This window comes from Bombus pyrosoma, linkage group LG11 (genome assembly GCF_014825855.1).
Source record: "Bombus pyrosoma isolate SC7728 linkage group LG11, ASM1482585v1, whole genome shotgun sequence".
Lineage (NCBI taxonomy): Eukaryota > Metazoa > Arthropoda > Insecta > Hymenoptera > Apidae > Bombus > Bombus pyrosoma.
In genome coordinates, this window is record NC_057780.1 from 7,657,107 (window position 1) to 7,667,977 (window position 10,871).

Sequence of the window (10,871 nt, forward strand, 5' to 3'; positions counted from 1 at the left end):
GTTGATTTTAGTGTATTTATTTATTTCTCATCGTATGGTATGAATTATACTCATGCATATGTTCTAATATACATATTATGTATATGTATGTTCATATATGTGTAGTCAATATAGAAGATATAAATAAATATAAAATTTATATGCTGATATATATTATGTATTTAATAAAAATAGAACTTTAAAGTTTTATTTTATAAAGTTAAAAAATTACAACTTTAATTTAAAGTCAGGAATCTTAAAACGAAATGAACTAACTTTTGGAATATATGATTAATAAATATTTTATAGCATGATTTACATTAGCTGTATGACAGATATAAGAAAATAGAGTTAAAATTGACATGAATTCAATATTGTTGATTTAATATTTGAAATATTTATTTTTGTTAAAAAATATATTGAATAATTTATGAATTAGTTTGTACTTTTTTTATATTTCTATGTAGTTTTAAGATTACAAACTATGTTTAAATTAGAAATAATAGATAACGTAAATGCATCCTATATCAAGAGGAGTGGGGGAAATGTCCTAAAGCGCACAATTTAGTTGAGTATCCCATATTAACCAATGTAGAGGTTATAAACTTAAGATAATTCTTTCGAAAGGCGCACTATCTCATTGTTTCTCTATATTTACCACAAATTCACTGAATTAATGGCATTGAACTAATTTAGTTATTTGTGTGTACACGACACACAGATTTTCATTCGTAATTTATTTCACTTGTAATTGGTGTGCATCAAAACATGAAGAATATATATGACAGACGTACTGTAATAATGTGATTGAAAACACATTGAAAACTTTAATCATCAAGAAATTTAAAGGAGTCATAACAATCATGAAAATGGTTCATCATAATGCAAAATTCGTGTGATGTCAAATAGGTATATAAGAGATAACACTACTTTACATTTCCTCTTAACCCCTTTCAATGTTTAAAAATGTCATCTTTTTAGATATCATTACGAGAATATTTATAAAAGTACTATCGTAGAAGTGGCATCTGTAAATTTTTAACAATGTCGAGTACACTTGTACAACAATTTGTTCAGAGACTTAAATCCAGGAATGAAGAAATACGTAACAAGGCAGCTAGAGACCTGTGTCTCTATGTTAAAACAGAACTACGCGAAGCATCACAGGAAGAAATTACAGCTTTTATGGATGAATTTAATCATCACATATTTGAGATGGTATCTGGGTCAGATGTAAATGAAAAAAAGGGTGGGATCTTAGCCATAGTTTGCCTTATTGGAGCTGATGTAGGGAATATTAACACAAGAACTATAAGATTTGCAAATTATTTAAGGAATTTATTACCTTCTAATGATGTGGGTGTTATGGAGTTAGCTGCGAAAACAGTTGGTAAACTAGCATTAGTTTCTGGTACTTATACAGCAGAATATGTAGAATTTGAAGTAAAGCGTGCCTTTGAATGGCTTGGTGGTGATAGACACGAAGGTAAACGACATGCTGCTGTCCTTGTTTTAAGAGAACTTGCTGTTTCTATGCCTACATATTTTTTTCAACAAGTGACACCATTTTTTGAACTCATATTTAATGCAATACGTGATCCAAAACCTGTAATAAGAGAAGGCGCTGTTGAAGCATTGAGGGCTGCTTTAGTCGTCACTGCACAGAGAGAAACAGCAAAACAAATGCACAAGTCTCAATGGTACAAGCAATGTTATGATGAAATAGTGTCAGGATTTGAAGAAGTGTATACCAGAGAAAGAGGAGTAAATAGAGATGATAGAATACATGGTTCACTGCTGGTATTGAATGAATTGCTAAGATGTAGTAACATTCAGTGGGAGAGAAATTATGAAACGTTAATGGAACGACTAAATTGTTCTACCCAACAAAATGAAAACGATATATTATCGTTGATGCCGCGATTAAAAACAACGATAGTGTCCAAGTGGTCTAGTTCTTCTCAAAATTCTACTAATTCTCAACAAACATTATATCCAGCACATGAATCTGCAGTATGTCGTTGTTTAATGCAAGAAAGATTAGATGATATTTATAATGATGTAATGAACCAGAGAATGTCTAGAAGTCCACATATCCAACATGCTCTTATGATGTTGTTACCTAGACTTGCAGCATTTAATAAAGAAAAATTTACGAAAGATCACTTGAGGGAATCATTAACGTATCTTCTAATGACTTTACGTAGTAGAGAGAAAGATCGATATGCCGCATTTACTACAATTGGACTTATAGCAGTTGCGGTAGAAGATTCGATAAATCCCTATCTTTCAAAAATTATGGAAGTGATCAAGAATTTGTTACCTTCTAAGGAAACGTCTACTAAAAAACGTGGAGCATCTTTGGAACCTGCAGTATTCGTTTGTATTACTTTACTCGGACATGCGGTAAAACAAGTAATAGCTGCAGATGTGAGAGATCTGTTAGAATCTATGTTACAGACTGGATTAAGTCCCATTCTTACAACATCTCTCAGGGAACTAGCTCACAGTGTACCATCATTGAAACCTGATATATCTCAAGGACTTTTACGAATGTTATCTCAAGTTTTGATGCAGAAACCTTTAAGACATCCTGGTGCACCATGGACTGCAACTAGTCCTATCTCTGGACCTCCCACTGAAGTGGATATTCCATCTACAGTTTTAGCATTGAAGACTCTTGGAACCTTTAATTTTGATGGCAATCCACTTTTACAGTTTGTAAGGCGATGTGCCGACCATTTCCTTACTTCTGAACAAGCAGAAGTTCGATTAGAGGCTGTAAGAACATGTTCACGATTGTTGCGATTAGCGTTAAATCAACCTGGACCAACAGTAACTAATACTGTCTCTACTGTTCTTGGAAAATTGTTAGTTGTGGGCATAACAGACACAGATCCTGATGTAAGACTCTGGGTTTTAGCTTCCCTAGATGACTCATTTGATATTCATTTGGCACAAGCAGAAAATCTTTCTGCGTTATTTATTGCGATGAATGATGAAATGTTCGAAATAAGAGAATTAGCAATCCGCACAATCGGACGATTAAGCACGATGAATCCAGCATACGTTATGCCCTCTCTTCGTAAAACACTTATTCAATTTTTAACAGAATTAGAACACTCAGGTATGGGTCGTAACAAGGAGCAAGCTGCACGAATGTTAGATCATCTGGTCGTCAGTGCGCCAAGACTTATTCGACCATACATGGAACCCATCCTGAAAGTCCTTGTCCCAAAGTTAAAGGAACCTGAATCGAATCCTGGTGTGATTCTAGCTATACTACGCGCTATTGGTGATCTAGCGGAAGTTAATGGTGCTGAAATGCAACAATGGATGCCTGAACTCCTCTGTATATTGCTGGAGATGCTAGTCGACGCAAGTTCTCCAGAAAAAAGGGGAGTTGCTTTATGGGTTCTTGGTCAACTAGTCGGAAGCACAGGACATGTTGTTAAACCATATATGCAATATCCTTCATTACTAGATGTATTGATAAATTTCTTAAAAACAGAGCAACAATTAATTATTAGAAGAGAAACTATAAGAGTTCTTGGATTATTAGGTGCTTTGGATCCATATAAACATAAGATGAATCTTGGTCAGATTGACTCTCAATTGGATACTCTCACTTCTATGGCTGATACTAAAAGTGAAACTGAAAACACACAAGATTTAACTACTAGCGAAATGTTAGTGAATATGTCCTCGTCAACTTTAGAAGAATATTATCCAGCTATCGCAATTGCAACGCTTATGAGAATTATCCGTGATCCGACGTTATCGCAGCACCATACTATGGTGGTTCAAGCTGTAACCTTTATATTTAAAAGTTTAGGTATTAAATGTGTTCCATATATTTCTCAAGTGATGCCGAGCTTCCTTAATGTGGTTCGTACAGCAGATGTTAACTTTCGAGAGTTCCTGTTTCAACAACTGGCCGTCCTTATTGCCATTGTGAAGCAGCATATTAGAAATTATTTAGACGATATATTTAATTTAATTAAAGAATTTTGGACTGTGAATAGTCCATTACAGAGCACGCTGATACTTTTAGTTGAACATATTGCTGTAGCATTAGGTGCAGAATTTAAAATTTACTTGCCTCAATTGATGCCACAAATATTAAGAGTTTTAACGCATGACACAAGTAAGGATAGATGGGTCACAGTGAAGCTTCTCCAAGCACTCCAAAAATTTGGAAATAATTTAGACAATTATCTTCATCTAGTTTTACCACCAATTGTAAAATTATTCCATGCCACTGATTGCCCAATAACTGTGAACAAAGTGGCGCTTGAAACTGTTGATCATTTAGCAGATACATTGGATTTCACAGATTTTGCATCTAGAATCGTGCATCCTTTGGTACGGACTTTGGATCAGTGTCCAGAGCTACGAAATACGGCGATGGACACATTATGCGCGTTAGTGATACAATTAGGGAAAAAATATCAGATCTTTATCTTATTAGTACAGAAAGTTATGACGAAGCATAAAATTGTTAATTCGCGTTACGATGTTCTAATTGATAAAATTTTGACAGAGACTACCGTTGCTGACGGCGAAGATTATCTCTTAATGAGACATCGACATGCAAGAAATAAAAATCGTGACTTATCTTTGACACCGTCTGACACGACTACGATTAAAAGATTACATGTATCCGCCTCGAATCTTCAAAAAGCCTGGACTGCAACGAGAAGAGTTTCAAAGGACGATTGGCTGGAATGGCTAAGAAGTTTGTCGATAGGTTTGCTCAAAGAATCACCGTCACCTGCATTAAGATCATGTTGGGCTCTTGCACAAACCTATTCTCAATTACCCAGAGACTTATTTAATGCGGCTTTCGTTTCCTGTTGGACTGAATTAGATGACACGTACAAAGCGGAGCTTATACAAACTTTACAACAAGCATTAATGGTTCCTGATCTTCCAGAGATAACACAGACGATCTTAAATCTAGCAGAATTCATGGAACATTGTGATAAGGGACCATTACCTTTGGACAATAAAATTTTGGGTGAAAGAGCAATGCACTGTAGAGCTTATGCAAAGGCATTACATTATAAAGAAGACGAGTTTCACAAAAGCAGAAATAGCAATGTTTTTGAATCTTTAATTTCTATCAATAACAAACTTCAACAAAAAGAAGCTGCAGAAGGTTTGCTGGAATATGTTATGAATCAAAATAATCAACAAGACTTAAAAGTGCAAATTCGTTGGTATGAAAAATTGCATAATTGGGATAAAGCTTTGCAATTGTACAGAGAAAGATTAGAAAGCAACTCTACGGATGTAGAGTCAACTCTAGGTGAAATGCGTTGTTTAGAAGCTCTTGGGGAATGGGGACAATTGCACGATGTCGCTACGAAACAGTGGTCACATCAAAGCGACGAAACCAAGCAGAGAATGGCTAGAATGGCAGCGGCTGCAGCATGGGGTTTAAATCAGTGGGAAAGTATGGAAAAATATGTCTCCTTGATACCAAAGGATACTCAAGATGGCGCCTTTTATAGAGCTGTTTTAGCAATTCATGATGAACAATACGATATTGCTCATCAGCTAATTGATAGTGCTAGAGATTTATTAGACACAGAATTGACTGCCATGGCTGGTGAAAGTTATCAGAGAGCTTATAATGCCATGGTGGAGGTCCAGAAGTTAGCAGAACTAGAGGAAGTAATACAATTTAAATTGGTCCCAGAAAGAAGATCCACTATTAAATCCATGTGGTGGGAAAGGCTTCAAGGTGGGCAAAGAATAGTTGAAGACTGGCAAAAGATTATACAGGTTCACACGCTGGTAGTTTCACCTCAGGATGATATGTATACATGGTTGAAATACGCTAGTCTTTGCAGGAAAAGTGGCAGTTTAATGTTATGTCACAAAACATTAGTTATGTTGCTTGGAACAGATCCTTTGTTAACTCCTGATCAGCCATTACCAACCACTCATCCTCAAGTGACATTCGCTTATTGTAAGCACATGTGGGTGGCAAATAAACGTGAAGAAGCGTACAATCAGTTGCAAAGATTTGTGCAGATGTCTTTACAACCGACGACTGTGTCGGTGGTAAATCAAGAAGATGAGAAACAACAAGAAGTAAGAAAACGATTACTTGCTAGATGTTATTTGAAGCTTGGAGAATGGTTGGAAGCTTTGCAGGGCATAAATGAACATTCTATTCCGGCGGTGCTATCTTATTATGCTGCAGCTACAGAACACGATCCTACTTGGTACAAAGCATGGCATGCTTTTGCATATACTAACTTTGAAACGGTTTTATTTTATAAACATCAACAAGGCGATTCGAATAATGAGAACATTCCAGGAAACGGAACTCGCGGTAATCTTTCTAGTTCACAGTACATATCTCAATTTACTGTACCAGCAGTTGAAGGGTTTTTCAGATCCATTAATCTTTCCCATGGTAATTCTTTGCAAGATACACTTCGTTTGTTGACCTTATGGTTTGATTATGGTCAGTGGCCAGAAGTGTATGAAGCTATCGTCGAAGGTATCCGTTTAATCGAAATCAATACTTGGCTACAAGTAATTCCGCAACTTATAGCAAGAATAGATACACCCAGAGCTTTAGTTGGTAGATGTATACATCATCTCTTAATAGATATTGGAAAAACACATCCTCAAGCCTTGGTCTATCCTTTGACTGTAGCGTCGAAAAGCGCCAGTCATGCCAGAAAGACCGCCGCCAATAAAATTCTTAAAAGTATGTGCGAACATAGCCCGACTCTGGTGCAACAAGCAATGATGGCTAGTGATGAATTAATCAGAGTCGCGATTCTCTGGCATGAATTGTGGCATGAAGGGCTGGAAGAAGCTAGCAGATTATATTTCGGTGAAAGAAACGTTCGTGGAATGTTTGATACGTTAGAGCCCCTACATGCAATGTTAGAGAGAGGCCCACAGACTTTAAAAGAAACATCTTTCAATCAAGCTTACGGCAGAGATTTAATGGAGGCACAAGAATGGTGCCGCAGATATAAAGCTTCGCGCAATGTCCGTGATTTGAATCAAGCTTGGGATTTGTATTATCACGTTTTTAGGAGGATATCTCGTCAGTTACCGCAGCTAACTAGTTTAGAACTTCAGTATGTCAGTCCAAAATTACTTCTTTGTAGGGATTTAGAATTGGCCGTGCCAGGCAGCTATAGTCCTGGACAACCAATAGTTAGGATAGCAAGTATACATAGTTCCATGCAAGTGATAACAAGCAAACAGCGACCGCGAAAATTATGTATAAAAGGTCAGCTATCTTTGAATTTCATTAGTTAATTTAATATGTAATTAATCATTGAACACATTTAAATATTTAACGTTTATAGGTAGCAATGGTAAAGATTACATGTTCCTTTTGAAAGGACACGAAGATCTCAGACAGGATGAACGAGTAATGCAATTATTTGGTCTAGTCAATACCCTCCTGTTGCATGATCCAGATACCTTTAGAAGAAATCTTACTATCCAAGTAAGTATATCAAAATATTGAAAAGCCTATATTATTTCACAATGTAGAATTTTATTAACTAGATTTTATATTCAGAGGTATGCTGTAATTCCACTATCCACAAATAGTGGTCTGATTGGTTGGGTACCACATTGTGATACATTACATACACTAATTAGAGATTACAGAGAAAAAAAGAAAATACTACTAAACATAGAACATAAGATAATGTTAAGAGTAAGTACATAATATTACATATATGTTATCCTGTTTTAGTTAATTTAATTACAAATTGATTTACAGATGGCACCGGGTTATGATCACCTTATGCTCATGCAAAAGGTTGAAGTGTTCGAACATGCCCTTGAGCATACACATGGTGATGATTTGTCACGACTTCTTTGGTTAAAATCACCGTCAAGTGAAGTATGGTTTGATCGTAGAACAAATTACACTCGTTCTCTCGCTGTAATGTCTATAGTAGGATATATTCTTGGCCTTGGTGATCGACATCCATCTAATTTGATGTTGGATCGTTTAAGTGGGAAAATATTGCACATTGACTTCGGAGATTGCTTCGAAGTAGCCATGACTCGTGAGAAGTTTCCCGAGAAAATTCCGTTCCGGTTAACAAGAATGTTAATCAATGCAATGGAAGTAACGGGAATCGAGGGCACGTACAGAAGAACTTGTGAGTCAGTAATGTCAGTGTTACATCGTAACAAGGATAGTTTGATGGCAGTGTTAGAAGCGTTTGTTTATGATCCTTTGTTAAACTGGCGGTTGATGGACAATGCCGCATTAAAAGGTAAAAGATCTGATGCCCAAGGAATGAGTGCCAGTAGCAATCAAGAGCACAGCGATGTATTAGATTCTCTTACCGCCACATTACCAAAGAAAGGAGTACCATGTAGCGTTGAAAATGGAGGTAAATTATTTATCTCGATAAAATTCAAGTTTTTTTAGTCTATCAAACAGAAAGAATAATCATAATTAAAAATTTGCATGTAAATAATAAAATATGTGAAAAAATAAATTGGACTTATTATTACTGTAGGTGATACTAATCAACCAGAAGCACTGAACAAAAAAGCTCTTACCATCATAACAAGAGTAAGGGATAAATTAACTGGACGTGATTTCTCTCACGAAGAAACACTGAGTGTCCAACGCCAAGTTGATCTTTTAATTCAGCAAGCTACTAATAATGAGAATTTGTGTCAATGTTACATTGGATGGTATTTTTTTATTATTTTATTTACAATATATTACATATAAATATTAAATATAATTTTATAATTATTTATTAATTATATAATATAATGTATTGTTATATGTTAATGAAATCATATTTAATTTACAGGTGTCCCTTCTGGTAAACATGAATTTTCGTAGATGAGGACCTTAATGTGAATGATGTGCAGTCTCGTTCCTGTTTTTGCATTTTTTATTATTAAGAAATAATTATATGTAGTATCGTACCATTAGAGCATATTGTACATATATAAGCTATATTATTATATTGATTGTATATAATACTCATGTTATTCCTGCTTATGAAGTACAATGTACATTAGAAAAAACACTCTTTAGAAACCATATGATAATCAATTTTTATGTAAACATGAAAAGATCTACTCAGGAATAAGATTATAGTAACAATATTTTTTTCTTAAGGATTGTCTTTGTATTTATTGAAATTTGTATAGAAACTGATATCTGAATTGTTTAATCATACTGTTCATATACTAACTTTGTTATTGATAAGTTTATACAATGTACACAACAATGTTTGCACATTTTTATTATAGGACAGAACAATATCTTAGTATATCAATTGATATAAAAATGAACTATGATTTTAAAGAAATACTAAATGATGTTTTAGACATTGGTGTGTGGTTTAGCCTTCTTTTATTAAGAATTTATTGTAATGTTTCTGCGTTTCCCAACCCAAAGGCACAAGGTAATAGGTTACTTAGCGAAGTTTTTAACACATCCTTCATTAGAGGTTCTGCTAAATAAATTGATATATCACCAAACTCTGCGGTAGCTTGTCTACAAAAGCCACATGGTGTGGTAAAAATATTGTTCACTTTATTAGCTACAACTGCTAGGACTTTAAATTTTCTTTTCCCTTCTGACACTGCTTTAACAATAGCTGTTCTTTCAGCACATATTCCTACAGGATAAGATGCATTTTCTACATTGCACCCTGTGAAAATGGTCCCATCGGTACAAAGCACTCCAGCTCCGACTTTAAACTTACTATAGGGTGAATAAGAGTACTCACGAGCAGCTATACTCTTCTTTATTAGAGATTGAATATCTGGTTCTATAAAACATAAATATTCATAAAAAAAGTTAGTGCTATTAATCTGCGTTTAGTAAACTTATAAACTGAAATGAAAGTTTTAAAACGAAATGAATATTTTAGTGAAATAATTTATGGCTATTGTACAAAAATAAAATCCACAAAAATGTTCTACAATATATCAAAGTAAAGACAAATTAATACAATTACTAATTATAAAATATTACGTAAATTGTTAGTGAAAAATATTTTCTAATGATATACGTAATTTATATGTAAATATGGTAACATATTGTTTTACAACACAACTTGATTCACAGCAAATAATGACAAATAAATTTATCTACAATATCAAGTCAAGAAAATGGCAATAATAGTTGGTGAACTCAGTTGCACAAACATATCGTAACATTAATATTTACCTATATCCGTGAAATCAATAATTTCTTCTGTATTCATTTTGGTACGAATTATTAAATATTATGTATATGTATTTTCTAGGAAGTCTAATTGCGATTTAAGTTGTATTTCCGTATGCTTCTTTTTATAATTGTGTTGGGTCTATTAGAAATAATTATTTAGATTAACATTCTTTTGCCTAGATTTGATATTAGATAAAATCATTTGTCCTATGTACAGATAACACATTACCTTATCTAATCTTAAGAGAATCCTATTTTAATCCTATCTTAAAAGTAGAAAAAGATATTATGTACAACACAAATGTACAACAATGATATGAATCAGCGAATTTGCTAGAAGTTCACAGCCATACATATAAATGATATTGACAACCAATAGGAATGCGCGATTTAAGAGGTAATAAAAATCCTCTTTAAAACCCTATATTTCACATTACTTTTTTATGGTTTCATATAATCATTAACTATAGCAATCATTTATTAATGTACATATGTTTTGATAAAATTGTCTAAAGTATACTATAACATTTATAATTCAATTTCTTACGTACACTTTTAGCCTAAGCTTAAATTAAATGCTAAATTGAGAATTCAATTTTTAAAAGAATATAATAACTTTATATAATAACTTTATTGTAGTCTATTGTATTAGAATATAAAATTATATTAGTCATTAAAAAAAATTCAT

The 10,871-nt window shown here is 33.8% G+C and overlaps 2 protein-coding genes across 3 annotated transcripts; one reads left to right on the forward strand and one right to left on the reverse strand.

The window, feature by feature from the left end:
- Positions 1-121: 121 nt before the first annotated feature.
- On the forward strand, positions 122-9,123 carry LOC122572564 (serine/threonine-protein kinase mTOR). The gene is made up of 7 exons (XM_043737641.1): positions 122-888; positions 961-7,246; positions 7,326-7,468; positions 7,544-7,684; positions 7,751-8,375; positions 8,505-8,685; positions 8,811-9,123. Exons 2-7 carry the CDS (start codon positions 1,024-1,026, stop codon positions 8,824-8,826), a joined length of 7,329 nt encoding a protein of 2,442 aa, XP_043593576.1. The 5' UTR covers positions 122-888; positions 961-1,023; the 3' UTR covers positions 8,827-9,123.
- LOC122572581 (cytidine deaminase-like) lies at positions 8,684-10,562 on the reverse strand. 2 transcript variants are annotated; one of them, XM_043737691.1, is made up of 4 exons: positions 10,413-10,562; positions 10,184-10,322; positions 9,741-9,782; positions 8,684-9,662 (listed from the first exon to the last, which is right to left on the reverse strand). In XM_043737691.1, exons 2-4 carry the CDS (start codon positions 10,218-10,220, stop codon positions 9,373-9,375), a joined length of 369 nt encoding a protein of 122 aa, XP_043593626.1. In that variant the 5' UTR covers positions 10,221-10,322; positions 10,413-10,562; the 3' UTR covers positions 8,684-9,372. The 2 variants fall into 2 exon arrangements, with proteins under 2 accessions (XP_043593626.1, XP_043593625.1); XM_043737690.1 differs by having other exon boundaries at positions 8,684-9,782; positions 10,413-10,556.
- Positions 10,563-10,871: the final 309 nt, after the last annotated feature.

What these genes read in the sequence shown, in the direction of transcription:
- LOC122572564 (XM_043737641.1), top strand. Translation starts at nt 1,024, where the DNA reads ATGTCGAGTACACTTGTACAACAATTTGTTCAGAGACTTAAATCCAGG. An exon ending in AACATAAGATAATGTTAAGA is followed by an intron (nt 7,685 to 7,750) that starts GTAAGTACATAA and finishes ATTGATTTACAG; the next exon opens with ATGGCACCGGGTTATGATCA. An exon ending in ATGTAGCGTTGAAAATGGAG is followed by an intron (nt 8,376 to 8,504) that starts GTAAATTATTTA and finishes TTATTACTGTAG; the next exon opens with GTGATACTAATCAACCAGAA.
- LOC122572581 (XM_043737690.1), bottom strand. Translation starts at nt 10,220, where the DNA reads ATGAATACAGAAGAAATTATTGATTTCACGGATATAG. An exon ending in TATTGATTTCACGGATATAG is followed by an intron (nt 9,783 to 10,183) that starts GTAAATATTAAT and finishes TATGTTTTATAG; the next exon opens with AACCAGATATTCAATCTCTA.